The 18,516-nt window shown below is 42.6% G+C and overlaps 1 protein-coding gene across 1 annotated transcript in view; it reads right to left on the minus strand.

Annotated features, from left to right (window-relative positions):
- Window positions 1-13,431, minus strand: part of impg2a (interphotoreceptor matrix proteoglycan 2a) — a 72,691-nt gene extending 59,260 nt beyond the window's left edge. The window contains exons 1-2 of the mRNA XM_078231894.1: window positions 13,293-13,431; window positions 9,731-9,897 (exon numbers count right to left, since the gene is read on the minus strand). Coding sequence (XP_078088020.1) covers window positions 9,731-9,897; window positions 13,293-13,431 — 306 coding nt within the window. The remainder of the gene's footprint in view (window positions 1-9,730; window positions 9,898-13,292) is intronic.
- Between the last annotated feature and the right edge of the window lie 5,085 nt (window positions 13,432-18,516).

Consider the following 18,516-nt stretch of genomic DNA (forward strand, 5'->3'; position numbering starts at 1 on the left):
GGAAAATTGAGTTAACATTTTGAGTCCAATATGACTTCTTTGGAACTGTGTTGGACTCAATATTGGACGCGGAGCGTTAACTCTGTTTCTCTCTTCACAGATGCTGTCAGACCTCTTGAGCTTTTCCAAAGCTCTGAGTTAATAAAGGGCCTCATTATAAAAGTAGAAACTGCACTTGATTTCCATAACGTTTAACAAAATACTTCAAGAATTGGTCTGGAGGTTCAGATACTTTAACATTTGGCTCCTAATCAAGCAATACATACTATTCAAATTCTCAAAGCATATTTACATAGGATATACAACATTGAAACAGGCCATTCAGCCCAACCTGTGTCTGTTAGTTGGGGAGAGTCTGGATAATTTTCAGCCAAGCCTTTTAAGAAAGCACTAGGCGAAAGCTTCATTGTAAAGGAAAGGGGAAAATGCACACTCACTAATTCATTCCTTGTGAATCATACCTTCACTAAATCACTTGTTGAGTATCAGTGATATTCTAATCGTGCCGAATGAAGAACTGTACTGGCACTAATCTTCAGATTTTATCTGAATTTCTGCAGTATTTTAAGTCTGCTAGTCGTGATCCAACAAATTTTATCAGAAGTAGGAAGAGAAAAGAACACATCACCAAAATGGAAGTTAGTCACCCCAACTCTCATCCAGCAATCATGTCTCCTTAAGTGCAATCGAAAGCATATTGATTTATAATGTAAAATGTAAACAAAGGTGTACTGAAATGGACTTACAGTGTTCTTATTTTCTTCAGCTGTGATGTCTCCATTAGCATCTGACAATGAAATATAATGTTATTAAATACTTGGAGACTTTGCAGTCTTTATTTAGACATCCTGGCTCCCTGTCTCTGTTTCCCTCAGTAGTTTGTTCCCAGATTACTGACAGTTTAATGGTAATTAGGAATGGGCAATAAATGCTGTCCTTGGGTGCCTGCAATCCAAGAATAGATTCAATAAAAGATATTTTGCATGGCTACTATCAAACTGATTGAGACAATAAATGCAGAGGTAAAGACAAACTGTCATTTTTCCTCTGAGGTGAGCCGCGTTGAAATGTGGAGGGCTTACATTAACCCTACAGCAGATTGTTGGATCATGGACTGATGCAGCACTAAAAAGATGACATTCAGCCAATCATGCCTGTGCTATCCAATTGGTCCCACTCTCCTGCTCTTTCTGTAACCTTTTCCCCTGTAAACATTTACCTTGCATTTTGCTGTTGGAAATGACCACCCAATCTGCTTCCAGCACTTTTTCAGATAGTGCGTTCCAGAATCACCCCAACATGCTCAGTGAAAAAAATTGGCCGCATGTTATTTCTGCTTCTTTTGACAATCATCTTAACTCTGTGTCCTCTGGTTGGCAACTCTGCTGCCACTGGAAACAGTGTTTTTTTCAGTTAATCAATCAAAACACTTCATGATTTTTAACACCTCCATCAAATCTCCTAGCTTTCTCTGTCCTAAAGAAAACAAACCCAGGTGGAGTCTCCCCCAATTCCAACATCTTACAATTCCTTATTTTTGTCCGTCAATTCCTTTGCAATGAAATGTAATATGCCATGTGTCCCCTAATTACTTGCTGTATCTTCATGCTAACATTCTGTGTTCCTTGTATACACCCAAGTTTCTCTCTATATCAACATTTAAAAGTCTCATGACTATTAAAAGGTATTCTGCTTTTCTGTTGTTGCTTTTAAACTGAATAACCTCACACTTCCCCGCATTATACTCTATCTACCACATTGTTGCCCATTCACCTAACTTGCCTCTTACCCTTTGCAGCCTTTTTGTGTTCTCCTCAAAGTTTACATCACAACTAGATTTGTATCATACAAAGTTGGAAATGTATTATTTGGCTAAATCATTAATGGAAACACAGTTAAACATGGTTAATGTGGCTTCTGTACAAAGGTAGTACTGTAAACTTCTTTCTAGGGGAGGGGGACTGAACTAGCACCTCTGGAAATCACAACCTCAGCAAGGGGGAAGCTTGAGCATCTCTCATTTTGCAGCTGCCCTAGATGTAGCACAAGTGTCCAACATTCTCATATAAATCAAGACATCTTGGCCCTGATTTTACCGGCACAGACACCCCAAAACCAGGGCAGGCGAGGCTCACACAACGGCATTCCCCATTGGCCTTGGGCGCGATCTTAAGAACCTTGGGCGACCGTGCCAGTAAGATCAGGGCCCTTGACTCTACAAACTTTTGAGGTCAGTGGCAAATGTTCTGAGTTAGAGAATGTTGGTGGTGATGCTTGTGAGGACTCATCCATGGCTCACTCAGGAAATTAAGGATAGTAATAGATTGAAAGAAGAGCCAGACAATACTATGGAAACAAAAGGCAAGCTTGGGAGTGTTTTGAAAACCAGCAAAGAGCTACCAAAAATTGGGAAAAAAAGAATATGAGGGTAAACTGGCAAGAAATATAAAAACAGATTGTAAGACCTTTTCTAATTATACAAAAAGGAAGAGAGTAGCTAAAGTAAATGTCAGTCCCTTAGAAATAGGGACAGGAGAAATTTTCATGGGGAATGAGGAAGTAGCAGAGAAACTCAACAAATGTTTTGTGTCTGTATTAACAGCAGAAGACACAAGTTCCATTCCAGAAATAGATAATAAGCCAGGGACTAGAAAGAGTGAGGAAATTAGAGAAATTAATATCAGCAAAGATAACATATTGGAGAAACAAATAAAAATTACTTTAATAATAAATGTACAGACCTTTTCGTATGGAGTTGTTTTCAGTTGAAGGTGCACCCATGATTGTAGTTGTTTCTGGACTAGAAGGAGAATTATATCTTGTTTGACAGTTTACACAAATACACAGAGGTAAGTCATGCTGTGAAATACATTTTGGCAAAGGCAACAACCAATTTCATTAACATAAGTTAGTGCTGCATTGGAAATATTTATTACTGGATATTACGCAGTGCAATTGCGAAAATTTCAAATGCGTATCTTTTCAGAAAAATAGTTAATCTACGAAGCACTTCTACATGTTCTAAACCCTAATGTGAAATATAAACTTACGTGCACAGGTCTTCATTACTTGAACTTGCAAAAAGCAAAATATTGTTAATTTTCCTAACTGTAAAATTAATTACAATTAATTTAAATATTGCAATTTAATTGCACTAACAATGAAAAATGTGTTTTGTAGAAATCTACTTACCTACTGACTGTTTCGATCTGTAGAGATAATTTCTAGGGAGGAAATAAAGTTTGCATTTGAATTAGTCCAAAAATAATATAAACCATAAATTACTGAACCATTCAATAAGTAATACTGTGTTTCACAAATGGAATTTTAATTTAAACCTAATTTAGCAATTGAAAAATTCAAATTAATTAATGACAGTGATTAGCACTGCTGCTTCACAGCTCCAGGGTCCCGGGTTCGATTCCCAGCTCGGGTCACTGTCTGTGTGGAGTTTGTACATTCTCCTCGTGTCTGCGTGGGTTTCCTCCGGGTGCTCTGGTTTCCTCCCACAGTCCAAAGATGTGCGGGTTAAGTTGATTGGCCAGGTTAAAAATTGCCCCTTAGAGTCCTGAGATGCATAGGTTAGAGGGATTAACGGGTAAATATGTGGGGGTAGGGCCTGGGTGGGATTGTGGTCGGTGCAGACTCGATGGGCCAAATGGCCTCCTTCTGCACTGTAGGGTTCTATGATTCTATGATCACACAGCTACAATACATAAACATCCTTTTATATTCTTAAGATAGATGGGTGGAACAAAGTTACAGTGCCTTGGCGAGATGGTGGGTAATGTTACAAAGTTGGAAGTAAGTAGTTATAGTGAAGATAGGCTGTGGGGTTTGAAATTCAGCTCTTAGTTGGTGATCTTACTTCGTCTATCTCTAGTAATAGACTATTGCTTAACTAGGCTAAGATACACTTCTACCTAGTAATTCATAGAATTCTACAGTGCAGAAGGAGGCCATTCGGTCCATTTAATCTGCACCGACCACAATCCCACCCAGGCCCTATCCCCATAACCCCATACATTTACCCTAGCTGACACTAAGGGGCAATTTAGCATGGCCAATCCACCTAGCCTGCACATCTTTGGACTGTGGGTGGAAACCGGAGCCAAGGGAATATATATATTTATCCTGAATTCTCCTCCCCTCCTTTCCCAATACAATAATAATGCTGTGTTGCCATTCCACAACTTCACCAAAGTGGCCATTCTGCACACAAAAATTGTCAGTGAACTGCAGGAAACTATTTTACTCTGGCAGGCATCACAGACCACCCTGACCCTGTGCCCAACTAATATTCAGGAGAGATCAATAATAGGAATTGGGAACAAAAACAGAAAATGCTGGATGAAGCTCTGACGAAGGAGCATCTAGACTTAAAACTTTGACTCTATTCTCTCCCCACAGGTACTCTCAGACTTGCTGAGATTTTCCAGTTTTTCTGTTTTTGTTTCAGATTCCAGCATTCACAGCATTTTGCCTTTACTATTGGAAATTGGAACTTTGGCTAATTCCCCCCTTTGTGTGCTGAGGGCAATTATATCATTACCATTGTCCTGGCTGGGGTTAACTAACATCTATTTCATATTCTTGGCTCTATAAAAATCCAAAGAGTGGAAAACCCTTTGCTTCATCAATCTCATCTTGCATTCAGATGTTTGGCTTAAATTTATTGCTATTTTGCACTCTGCCCCCCTCCTCCTCCCACAAGGAAACAAAAGCCAGTATAAAAATTGGCAAGTCCTATTGCAGCTTTATAGAACCTTAGTTAGGACTTGGAATATAGTGTTCAATACTGGTCGCCACACTACCAGAAGGATGTGGAGGCTTTGGAGAGGGTACAGAAAAGATTTACCAGGATGTTGCCTGGTATGGAGGGCATTAGCTATGAGGAAAAGTTGGAGAAACTTGGTTTGCTCTCACTGGAACGACGGAGGTTGAGGGGCGACCTGATAGAAGTCTACAAGATTATGGGGGGCATGGACAGAGTGGATAGTCAGAAGCTTTTTCCCAGGATGGAACAGTCAATTAACAAGGTGCATAGGTTTAAGGTACGAGTGGCAAGGTTTAAAGGAGATGCATGAGGCAGGTTTTTTACAGAGGGTGGTGGGTGCCTGGAACTCGCTGACGGGGGAGGTAATAGAAGCAGATATGATAGTGACTTTTAAGGGGCGTCTTGACAAATACATGAATACGATGGGAATAGAGGGATGTGGTCCCCGGAAGGATAGGGGGTTTCAGTTAAGTCAGGCAGCATGGTCGGTGCAGGCTTGGAGGGATGAAAGGCCTGTTCCTGTGCTGTGATTTTCTTTGATTTGATTTGATTTATTATTGTCACATGTATTAACATACAGTGAAAAGTATTGTTTCTTGCGCAATATACAGACAGAGCATACCGTTCATAGAGAAGGAAACGAGACAATGCAGAATGTAGTGTTACAGTCATAGCTAGGGTGTAGAGAAAGATCAACTTAATGCAAGGTAAGTCCATTCAAAAGTCTGACAGCAGCAGGGAAGAAGCTGTTCTTGAGTCGGTTGGTACGCGACCCCTCAGACTTTTGTATCTTTTTCCTGAAGGAAGAAGGTGGAAGAGAGAATGTCCAGAGTGTGTGGGGTCCTTAATTATGCTGGCTGCTTTGCCAAGGCAGCGGGAAGTGTAGACAGAGTCAATGGATGGGAGGCTGGTTTGCGTGATGGATTGGGCTACATTTATGGCCTTTTGTAGTTCCTTGCGGTCTTGGGCAGAGCAGGAGTCATACCAAGCTGTGATACAACCAGAAAGAATGCTTTCTATGGTGCATCTGTAAACGTTGGTGAGAGTTGTAGCTGACATGACAAATTTCCTTAGTCTTCTGAGAAAGTAGAGGCGTTGGTGGGCTTTCTTAACTATAGTGTTGGCATGGGGGGACCAGGACAGGTTGTTAGTGATCTGGACACATAAAAACTTGAGGCTCTCGACCCTTTCTAGTTCGCCCCCATTAATGTAGACAGTGGCATGTTCTCCTTTACACTTCCTGAAGTCAATGACAATCTCTTTCGTTTTGTTGACATTGAGGGAGAGATTATTGTTGTCACACCAGTTCACCAGGTTCTCTATCTCATTCCTGTACTCTGTCTTGTCATTGTTTGAGATCTGACCCACTATGGTGGTGTCGTCAGCAAACTTGAAATTCGAATTGGAAGAGAATTTGGCCACACTGTCATAGGTGTTTAAGGAGTAAAGTAGGGAGCTGAGAACACAGCCTTGTGGGACACCAGTGTTGAGGATGATCGTGGAGGAGGTGCTGTTGCCTATCCTTACAGATTGTGGTCTGTCAGTTAGAAAGTTCAGGATCCAGTTGCAGAGGGAGGTGCCGAAGCCGAGGCCACAGAGTTTAGAGATGAGTCTTGTGGAAATAATAGTGTTGAAGGCTGAGCTGTAGTCAATAAATAGGAGTCTGACATAGATGTCCTTGTTATCTAGGTGTTCCAGGGTTGAGTGCAGGGCCAGGGAAATGTCATCTGCTGTGGACCTGTTGCAGCGGTAGGCAAACTGTAGTGGATCCAGGTAGTCTGGGAGGCTGGAATTGATTTGTGCCATGACTAACCTTTTGAAGCACTTCATAATGATGGATTCAGAGCCACCGGCTGATAGTCATTAAGGCACGTTGCTTGGCTTTTCTTAGGTACCGGGATGATGGTCGTCTTCTTGAAGCAGATAGGGACCTCAGATTGTTGTAAAGAGAGGTTGAAGATGTCTGTAAATACCCCCAACAGCTGATCCGCGCAGGACCTGAGTGCACATCCAGGTACCCCATCCGGGACAGTTGCTTTCTGTGGGTTGACCTTCAAGAAAGCTGCTCTGACATCTGCAATGGTGACCCCAGATACAGGTTCATCCAGGGCTTCCAGGGTGGAGGGCATGCTCTCGCTGACCTCTTGCTCAAAACGGGCGTAGAATGCATTGAGCTCATCAAGGAGGGGTGCATTGGAGACGACAATTTTACATGCCTTCATCTTGTAGCCTGTTATGTCTTGCAGACCTTGCCATAGTCGGCGGGGGTTGGTGTGACTAGCCTGGGACTCTAGCTTGGTCCGGTATTGTCTTTTGGCATCTTTGATGGATCCCCTTAGATCATATCTGGCTTTCTTGTATAGGTCAGTGTCGCCTGACTTGAATGCCTCAGACCTGGACATCAGCAAGCAGTGGATATCCCTGTTCAGCCTTGGTTTCCGGTTGGGGAACACACGGATTTGCTTCTCGTTCTTTGTTCTTTGCAATTGAGCACTTGATTTTGGTTTTAATGGTGACTCTAATGTGGGGAACATTTGAGACACTAGTAATTGTAGTGCAATTAGATTTAATGTGATCAGGCTTGCTGAAAAGGGTGTTGCACAGAACATCACAGTGATTTTAAATGATTATTTTGCATCAATATTCACTATGGAAGTCATTGTGGCAGTTGCCAATAATGCAGTCTAGCATTGACTTTGAAGGCAAAATTATCAAAATTGATGCAAATACATTGTTGGATAGAATTGTTTTGCTGCATAGAATCATACAGTGCTGAAGGAGGCCACTTGGCCCATTGAATCTGCACAGACCACAATCCCACCCAGGCCCTATCCCTATAACCCCACATATTTACCCTAGCTAGTCCCCCTGACACTAAGGGGCAATTTAGCATGGCCAATCCACCTAATCCGCACATCTCTGGACTGTGGGAGGAAGCCGGAGCACCCGGAGGAAACACACGCAGACAAGGGGAGAACGTGCGACTCCACGCAGACAGTGACCCAAGCCGGGAATCAATCCCGGGTCCCTGGCATTGTGAGGCAGCAGTGCTAACCACTGTGCCACCCTGCCGCCCATCTTCAGACAAACCTTTTTCCCCTTTGGGGAATAGTGACGAGGTCACGTAAGGATTCCCAAGCTGATTATCAGCCCATTGAACCACATCATGTACACTACATCCACGGCCAACAAGTCCTGGCATGGAACATGAACTGGGAGCTTCTGATCCATAGATTGGGACATCACCACTGTGTCACTAGCTGGATAGAATCAGGAACAGGGATATTTTTTCAATAAAATAACTTTATTTTAATTATTACAAGGGCAGAGAGCAATTTAATAGTCACTATAATCATTTGAAATGTGGAATCCTTTTCTCTGGAAATGCCTGGCTGCTATTAAAAAGACTATTAATTGGAAGATGTATTAAATTGAGGGGTTATTTCAGGCCAAAAAAGCTCTACTTTTATGACTCATAAGGTTACTATGAATATGGAGCTCAGTGACTCCGTATAAGGCAAATACTTCACAATGTTGCCAAACTCACTGCATGCCCATTTAGAAATAGAATGCTCTTGACATCCAAAACTCCATAAAGCAAGCATACCATAAGGATGGTGTAATACCTGTTTAGCAGAATTACAAAACCATCTGTCAAGCAAAGGCTATTTAAGAATACGGGCATTGAAGTAATTTTTCTGATGGTGTTTAATGGAAGAGTTACCATTATACAGTGGAGGCTGTTTCTACTTCATATTTTGAAATTCTTATCACTTTCCTACAATCCTCATTGTTGGTCTCTGCAGGGAACCTAATTGTAAAACTGTCCTGACCAGGCCAGTTCAAGCATTGTACTGAGAAAAACATTGGTCTTAGCCAGTGTTAGTCATACTCAGAACAGGTACAGAGAGGGAAAGAAGCAGAAATCAGACAAACACTTGTCAAATTCAAACACCCTTCCAGATATTTAGGAATTAATCCTTTCTAGCTCATTCACTTGACACTCCACTGGTATCATTAAAACACCTACAAGAAGCAGCCATCTGACATCTTGAGACAATGGACTGGAGGGGACATCATTCCAGCTGGCCACTTTCAGTAAATGAGTCAAACATTCCTATGAAATTCAGACTCTCTTGAGAAGTGTATAACCAAGTTCTTATACAAATTAAGACAGAATGTTGTGGTATTCTGTCACATTTAAAATACTGTTTATAGACTAAAAGATGAGCACAATAGTGTGCACTTAAGACTGGGAAACTGTTGGATTCCTGTCTGTGTTGAGTTAGATGATCTGTGACGGGGTCGTGATGAGGGCATTACAATTTACATTATTGTCTTTTAGTTAAGGGGGGGGGAAAGCCAGCCAAGCTGCCTATCACTGATTGTCTTCTAGTGTCCCCTGCTGGAAGCATGTGTGTGCAAATGTCAAATGGGAACACAACAGATTAACAGCACCCCCACATTCACTGGCCAGCTCTACACCTGAGGAACAACCACTTGGACAAAGTGGTGATTGACTGCTGCCAATTGAAGTACGAGTGGAATTTTTCAGCCTATCCCGCCGGCGGGATCTTTCGGTTCCGCCAAAGGCGACTTCCCCCCCCCCTCCCCCCCCTTAACCCACCCCCCACCCACTGTGGCGGGTTCCCCGGCAGCAGAATGGGCAAGCCACGCAAAACACCGTAGATATCGGCAGGACAAAAAGACCCTACGTTGGAAAGCACGGGGTGGGGTGGGAGGCAGAAAATCCCACCCTTACATCTTAGCATGAATCACCACCGTCTTATAAATCAAAGGAAAAATTAAAGGGAGAAAACTGGAGGAAAATTGAAAGAAGAATTGTTAATGACAGGAAACAGAGTTAAATGACAGGGCATTAATACAATGAAATATGTTTTTTTAAAAGAAAGGCATTGTAACGTTACTCTTCAATTATAATGGGGAACTTACCTCTTTGATCAGGGTTTGGTGTTCCTCTGACTGGCTGAAGTTTTCACCAATGTCAAAAATATTTATGATTCCTTGATCACACATAGTCATCCAGGCTTGATGTTCATGACGCGCAGGTAGCCTATCCCAGAAGGTTTTGAATGCTTCCCATACTGCTTCCTGACACACTAACAAACATAGGCATTGAGTAAGACATCTGGTAACTCATAGCAACCTTTCCATAAATTGTCTGGTTTTTTTTCCAGATTGACGAGGTAAATGATACTTGCAAAAACTTCCCCGCATGCTAAAGAGTCTACAATGTAAACCGTTGAGAAATTAATTAACTATTTGCTTATTTGTGAAAACACATACTCTCCCTAAACCCAGAATACTTAAGTGCAAGTTGGCAACAACTAGGGATAAACAACCCCTAAGTGTGCAAGAATTTAACCAGCTAAAGCACCAGAAGCAAGGTCCCCATTGCTTGGCTCACCTAACATTTGACTCAGATGATCATTTCTGCCATGGGGGGCTTCGTCTATTCTAATCTTCTGTTCTCAGCAATGACATTCTGAGGCAAACTCGATCACATAGAAACCTCACCACTTCCCAAAAAGATCATTACTAGGGCAGAATTCTCCCAAAAAAATGTCTAAGTGTCGTAACGGTGAGAATAACCAGTCTCTCAAGCATCCTCCCACATTCAGTCACTTTTTTGGCGAATTGAGAGTTTTGCACCGGTACTGGGGGGGGAGGTGGGGGGGGCCTAAAGCCCTGGTGAGCATGGGACTTCAGAGCGCTTGGATGCCATTGTGTGAGAGTGTCCCAATTTTAGAATGTACAGGGAGCCCCCCACCTCCCCCCATGGACAGCAGGGCACACCCCTCACCGGCAGCATGTTCCCCCACCCCTTTCCCTGACATGGGTCACCGACATCAGAGCATCAGGGCCCTCCCGATGGGCTCCCCCGTCCGACCCCCCAACTTATTCCCATCAAAACTGCCTTCACGATTCACCATTGCACAACCCCCCCACCCCCCCTTGTCGGACCCCCCCCCCCCAGGAACACCCCGCCAAAATGGTCCCCACTCAGGCCCCACCTCCTCGGCGCTGCCCCTGGCATAATGGTAGGACCCGACTGGCACCGCCAGGCTGTCCAGTGACCACTGTTGGGCTGTTCATTGGCTGTTACTGGGCATCCCTAGTGTGCCAGGTGGGCTGCTGCTAGGTGGGCACTGCCCAATGGGCACTTCTTATCCATACCCCCGACCACCCTGGGTTTCAGTTGCCTCTGAGCCCCCGGCGTGACGATCACACCAGGTCTCTGCTAATAGCAGTGATTTTTGCCAGTATCGCACTGTGGCTGAAAGCCGGTGAATTCTGTGTGCTGTGATTTGAACGGGCCAAGCATATTTAAATGCTACTTAAATATGCTAATCGTACTTGCCCCTTTATTGGGCGCGACCCGGTTTGCACCATTAGGAAGGGGCCGGGAGAATCGCAAACTGGTGCCAGCTACGCAACGGATATTTAGGCCCAACTATTCTCCGGGACTGGCACAGTCTACTAACGGTGCGGTAAGTTCGGAGAATATCCCCTCCTTTGATGTCCATTAGACAACTGACAAATACAAGTTTGAATCCTTAGCAGGTGGTCAGTAGGTATCAGGATTTCCTTCACAAGTTATATAACGCATCAGTGCATAAACACCATCCTAATGGCCATAGCAGAGACACACCATGCACTACTGAGCAGTATTCCAACGAGCTGATAGTGTGCCCATGTGTCTCTGTGCCAAATGTTCCCTTAAAAATTTGGTGTGCATGTTTTTTCAATATGCAGTACCTTTAAAATATTTTATCCAGCCATAGTACCTCCCAAGCTGCTGTGCAGCTGTACACACACAGCTTAGCAGGAATATTTCTCCGTGCCCTTTTCTCTATATATTCAACTCAATGACTCCTTCCCAATCAGTGAATCATCATTAGACCTGTCAATCAACCCAGCTACCTATTCTCTTATTAGGGTGCTAGTTTAAAGAATGGTGAGTGGGTTGTCCTGTGAGGAGAGGTTGAGTAGAATGGGTCTATATTCTCTGGAGTTTAGAAGAGTAAGAGGTTGTCTCATTGAAATGTATAAAATTCCGAGACGGCTTGCCCAATTTAATGTTTTCCCTGCCGGGACAGCCCAGAACGAGGGGGCATAATCTCATGTGTGCACACATGAGGACGGCCTAAAGCGGGATGTTGGGTTTATGTCACACTATCAGTAACCCCCACAGCTTGCCTCCTGGACTTGTGGAATCTCACTGGCTGTCCTGTCTGGAGACAATACACATCTCTTTAACCTGTGCTTAATGCTCCCTCCACTCACATTGTCTGTATCTTTAAGACCTGGTTGGCTGTAGAGATTCGCATTCTAATCAGTATTCTGTAACTTGATTTTGTGTCTCTGTGCCCTGTTTGAGAGCAGATTTCCACTCCATCTGACAAAGGAGCAGCGCTCCGAAAGCTAATGACATTTGCTACCAAATAAACCTGTTGGACTTTAACCTGGTGTTGTTAAACTCTTACTGCGTTTACCCCAGTCCAACGCCGGCATCTCCACATCTGTGGGAGGAAGCCAGAGCACCCGGAGGAAATCCACGCAGACACAGGGAGAATGTGCAAATTCCACACAGACAGTGACCCAAGGCTGGAATTGAACCCAGGTCCCTGGAGCTGTGAGACAGCGATGCTAACCACTGTGCTACCATGTCGCCACCTTCTTCTTCAGAAACTCTGTCAATTTTGAAATTCTCTATCCCAGAGAGCCATGTGTGCTCTGTCATTGAGTTTATTCAAAACATAGATCATACCAACCGACACAAGAACAGCTTCTTCCCTGCTGCCATCAGACTTTTGAATGAACCTACCTCACATTAAGTTGATCTTTCTCTACACCCTAGCTGTGACTGTAACACTACATTCTGCACTCTCTCATTTCCTTCTCTCTGAACAGTATGCTTTATCTGTATAGCGCGTAAGAAACAATACTTTTCACTGTATGATAATACATGTGACAATAATAAATCAAATCAAATCAAATCAGATAAAGTTTTGGGTACTAAGGAAATGGAAGGAAGTGGGGATAGGGCAGAAACTCTAACTCAATATAGAGGTTCAGCCCTGGGTCTGCTTGAATGGCGGAGCAGGCTCAAAGGGCAGTATAGTCTATTCCTGCTGCTATTCTTGCTATTATCAAAATGAATAACCGATATCCTGGCTGAGTGAGGTCTGGCTTGAGATAATAGACACTAATCGAATCAATCTGAAAGAGACTGAGTTGCAACGTTTCACAAACTAGCTCATCTGGCTTTAATACGCCTGCAGACTTTTTTTAAAAGCTGTGAAAATGCAGTTTGTTTCAAAATACAAGACAAAAGCGTGGATCATTCCTAAATCATTTCTGTGAAGGAATAAATTTCAAAACCTCCCAAAATGTGACAGGCACTCACAGATGGGCAGAGAATTTGCACAATTTTGATAGGTCACTGATGAACGCGTGGAAAATTTTAAACAAGAAACAGGAATTTTCTTACCTCTCAGCTTGTAATATTTGAGGTAGTTGCCAATGGCCTGTGAGATAGTTTCCTCTGGACATAGTTTAACACCATTCGGAAATAAAAAGGATCGTTTGTGTCTGTAAATCAAGTCTTTTATCTGCACATCGCTCCCCATCATCGGAGATTGAACGTGGCCACGAGAAAGACTTCTGGAGCCATTGTGAAGTCTGCTCTCATCTGAAACTGTCTTTAACACAACTGAAACAGATCGATTTTAACATTCATTACTGTTGACCAGACTTTGACAGCATTGTCCTTAACACAGCATTTTCACACTGTTTAGGTATTTTCCAATGTCTGAACACTTTACAGCCAAGGTTACTGATTCACAAAGAGAAAAGAAGTAAATGGAATATGAGAATATGAGCCTCAAAATCCATTACGGATTCTCATAAATGATTGAAATAAAAATGGAATTTGACTTTCCACTCAAAATAAGTTATAAGTGGATAGAATCAGAAAATGCAATTTCCCTCTCAAAAGATCTGGAAAATTTGTAGACTTCCATGTGATTAAATGCAGAACCTGGCTGAATTTGTAACTGGAGAATACCATCCCTCAATACGACCCAATTCGGAATGCCTCAAACTCGGAGCACTGCTCCCGCTTTGATAAAAATACTTCAAACTATGTCATCATTGACAACAAATTGTCCTTATTAGATTTTATAATTTATTCAATAGCTTAGAAACATAAATGCCATGAACCTAAAGTTCGAAGCTTTTAGCAAGTGCTGGGCAACACGTGTTAATGAGTCACATTTCTTGCACAGATTATAAATTCGGATTTGTGAAATTAACTCAAAGAAATCAAAATGCAGATTTAATTAAATTCCACAATAGCCGGAATTCTCCTGTCTGCTGCAGCCAAGTATCAGTTAACCTGTCTGCTATGGCATGGTGGCATAGTGGTTAATACTGTTGCCTCATAGCGTCAGGGACCCAGATTCAATTCCCGGTTTGGGTAACCGTCTGTGCGGAGACTTCACGTTCAATCCATGTCCGCGTGGGTTTCCTCCGGGTGTTCCGGTTTCCTCCCACAATCCGAGAGACATGCTGATTAAGTGCATTAGCCATGCTAAATTCTCCCTCAGTGTACCCGAACAGGCGCCGGAGTGTGGCGACCAAGGGATTTTCACAGTAACTTCATTGCAGTGTGACTGTAAGTCTACCTGTGACACTAATAAATTTTAAACTTTATGGCCCAGTATCAGTTAACCTGTCTACTACAGCCCAGTAACAGTTAACCTGTCTACTACAGCTCAGTAACAGTTAATCTGTCCACTACACCCAGTAACAGTTAACTTGTCTACTACAGCCCAGTAACAGTTAACCTGTCTGCTACAGCCCAGTAATAGTTAACCTGTCTACTACAGCTCAGTATCAGTTAACCCGTCTGCTACAGCCCAGTATTAGTTAACCTGTCTGCTACAGCCCAGTATTAGTTAACCTGTCTGCTACAGTGCAGTATTAGTTAACCTGTCTGCTACAGCCCAGTATTAGTTAACCTGTCTGCTACAGCGCAGTATTAGTTAACCTGTCTGCTACAGCCCAGTATCAGTTAACCTGTGTGCTACAGCTCAGTATCAGTTAACCTGTCTGCTGCAGTGCAGTATTAGTTAACCTGTCTGCTGCAGTGCAGTATTAGTTAACCTGTCTGCTGCAGTGCAGTATCAGTTAACCTGTGTGCTACAGCGCAATATCAGTTAACCTGTCTACTAAGCGCAGTATTAGTTAACCTGTGTGCTGCAGTGCAGTATTAGTTAACCTGTCTGCTATAGCCCTCTTCAATATAGAATGCACTTTCTTTTATTTCCATTTTCATGCTTTGATTGACTGAAATGAGAATCTTAGCAAGTTTTTTTGTGGCGTACAGGATATAGACATCTCAGGTTCATCCCCTGGTCTGGAGGGAGATGCCTGTTTACTGGCAGGATGGTAACAGTGATGTTATCATCTTAATCTTCCCATCTACGAGAAAAGAGAATTGGCCAGGTTTTCCACTCCAATCAGTATCTAGCATCAGCCACCAGAAACCCAGGTACATGGATAGTGGTTGGGGACAGTGTAGAGTTTGGCAATGATATTACCCAGAAAGAACACTCACTGTCAGGGTTCAGACATGAATCATTGTCCATTGTCCCCGTTACAGGAGGTGAAATGGATGAGAGAAATTCAGAGGAGGGAACTAAGGGGTGATTTAAAAAAAAATACATTTCCCTCATGACAATTTACATTCTAGGTCATTCTTGAGTTAAAAAAAAGACTGACTTGTGTTGATATAATGCCTTTCATGAGCACGTGATAATGACCAGACATAATCTGTTTTTATGATGTTGATTGAGGGATAAACATTGGCCAGGATGCCAAGAATAACTCCCTGCTCATCTGGGAAATAGTGCAATGGAATCTTTTACGTCAAACTGAGAGAGCAGGCCAACCTCAGTTTAAGGTCTCAGTTCCCCCATCCCCCACCCACCCCCACCCCCCCACAACCCCCAAAAAAGCAACACCTGACAGAATAGCACTGCCTCAGTGCTGCACTGAAGTATCAACTCTTGTCTGTGGTGTTCAAGTTCTGGAGTGGGACTTTGTATTGACCTCAATGCAGCTTTGATGCAACAGTATAATCATTCCAATTCTTCTATTGCTTTGACAGTGCCACATTTAAATAGAAACCATTCCACAATGCTGCATTATATATTGTTTTCACGGATGAAATGATTTGAAACCCTCTTTACCTGTATCCGCCAGTAAAACGTAATTGGCTAAAAAGACACATAGGGTGACTGCAGACATTTTCCACCAATAGCCAAACATTCTTCCGCCTCAACTCAACCTAAAAGAATAAGGAGAGGGTCAAAGAGACATAACGCGAGGGATTGGCAGGGGAGGGAGATCTGCACAAATCCTACAAACGCCTAAGTGACAGGAAGGTTAATTAGCGGTGATGATTTAAGATAGCCTCGCAAACATTTCATCGATATTTGTGACTCACCTCCTCAAAAGATTTGCCTGTGATTTTTTTTTCAATGAAAGTGAAAAGAGGCTCCAGGGAAACTTGGATCCTGAAGACAAGTTTTTATTTCTGCCGGGTGCCCCTTCACAGACAATGCTGTGCCTGTAATCGGCTTTCCTAAGCTGTTCCCATTATAGAGAACGCGTCACATTACAGGAGTTAGCAGGTTTGACGATGAATCAAGGGGCATATCTGCAATCTGTGCTGATATATTTTTTACAGGGGCCACATTTACAACATTACCATTGCAACCTTACCTAATATATAGTGCAATGAGCATGTCAATATATGGATATGGATATTCATATAGTAATCATCCTACACAGCACTGCTGTAAGTTTCCTTTACCACGGAAGTTCTAATTCTCTAGCGTTCTTCATAAATAACAAAAATAAACTTGGAAGTTGAGGGCAATTTTAGTTATATTTTCCACATAGCAATCCAATTACAAATCTGACAAACTATTGCAATTATTTCTTCTGATTTTTCCATTGGAATTTATTTCCACATAATGGCAGCAGTGGAATGCTAGGTTGTCTGTTTGAACTGTTAATATTGCACATAGATGACTGGAACGGTTTTCTACTCAGCTTTCCGACAAAGAATGGTAACATCACAAGAGGCCAGTTCTCTGAAAGAGCAACTCTTCTCCCAAGAGGGGAGGCGATGGCCTAGTGGCGTAGTGGTATTATCGCTAGACTATTAATCCAGAAACTCAGTTCTAGGGGTGAGAATTTGAATCCCGCCACAGCAGTTGGTGAAATTTGTATTCAATAAAAAATATCTGGAATTAAGAATCTACTAATGACCATGAAACCATTGTCCGTTGTCAGGAAAAACCCATCTGGTTCACTAATGTCCTTTAGAGAAGGAAATTTGCTGTCCTTACTTGGTCTGGCCTACATGTGACTCCAGAACCACAGTAATGTGGTTGACTCTCAACTGCCCTCTCAAATGGCCTAGCAACACCTTCTCAAGGGTGACTAGTGATGGGCAATAAATGCTGGCCAGTCAATGATACCCATGTCTCACAAATGAATTTAAAAAAACTCCTGCCCATTTCTCTTTCCCTTTATGTGTTCATCCAATTCCCTTTTGAAAGTTACAACGGAACAGCTCTCCACTATACCCTCAAGCAGTTGCATTCCTGATCCTAACCAATCCCTGCATTAAAAATAATGCTTTTCCTCATGTCACCACTGCTTCTTTTGCAAATCACCTTAAATTGGTGTCATCTGGTTCTCGATCATTCTGCCTGTGGGATCAGTTTCTCTCTGTGGACTCCTGTCTAAATCCCTCCTGAGTTTGAACACCTCTACCAAATTTCCTCCTCACCTTCACTTTGCAAAGAACAACCTCAGCTTCTCCAACCTATTCCAGTAAGTAAAGTCTCTCATCCATCAAACTATTCTTCTGAGAACTTTCTTCAGCCCTCACATCCTTTCTAAAGTGCACTGCTCAGAAATGGACACAATATTCCAAATTGAGGCTAAACCAATGTTTCATAAAGGTCCACCATACATATCTTCCTGGTTTTTGTACTCCAGATCACTATAAGGCCCACAATTCCATATGTCTTGATAATTGCTCACTCAGTCTATCCTGCCACCACCTTCAATGATCTGCACACTTGGACATCCAGGTCCCTCTGATTCTGAACCCCCTCTAAGATTGTATCCTTCACATCATATGGAGAATTCTTCTCTGGAAAGGTGAAACAGAAATTTCAGAGGAGGAAATCAAACAGCCAAGTCACCAGGCCTCAATTGTCTTTATTCCAGGATCTTTATCAAAGAGATGAACAAAGTTAGTCACATCGTTGGCACTATTGCTGGGAAATCATTAGAACTGAGAATGGTTCACCAGATTTGGAAAAAACAAATAATGCAACAACAATCATTTTCTTAAAAAGACACAACAGGAAACACGTAGACTTGCTATAGCCAATAGATCCGGCATGTCAGTAATTGCCAACTTCCCCTTCTAAAGACCAGATTCCAGAGAACATCAGATAATTTTGTCTGTACCCAGCAGCCCATATTATTACTACAGCAACATAATTGATCTTAATTGTTGGAATGTTTGTGTTAATCGGGACTAAAGCAGTGTTGTTATTTTAATGTTTTCCCTGCGTTTTTTCAGAGTGGGGCTTGATTAGGTTGATTGGCAAGGCAGGGTTAGG

Source organism: Mustelus asterias, chromosome 17, assembly GCF_964213995.1.
Source record: "Mustelus asterias chromosome 17, sMusAst1.hap1.1, whole genome shotgun sequence".
In the NCBI taxonomy this organism is placed as follows: domain Eukaryota; kingdom Metazoa; phylum Chordata; class Chondrichthyes; order Carcharhiniformes; family Triakidae; genus Mustelus; species Mustelus asterias.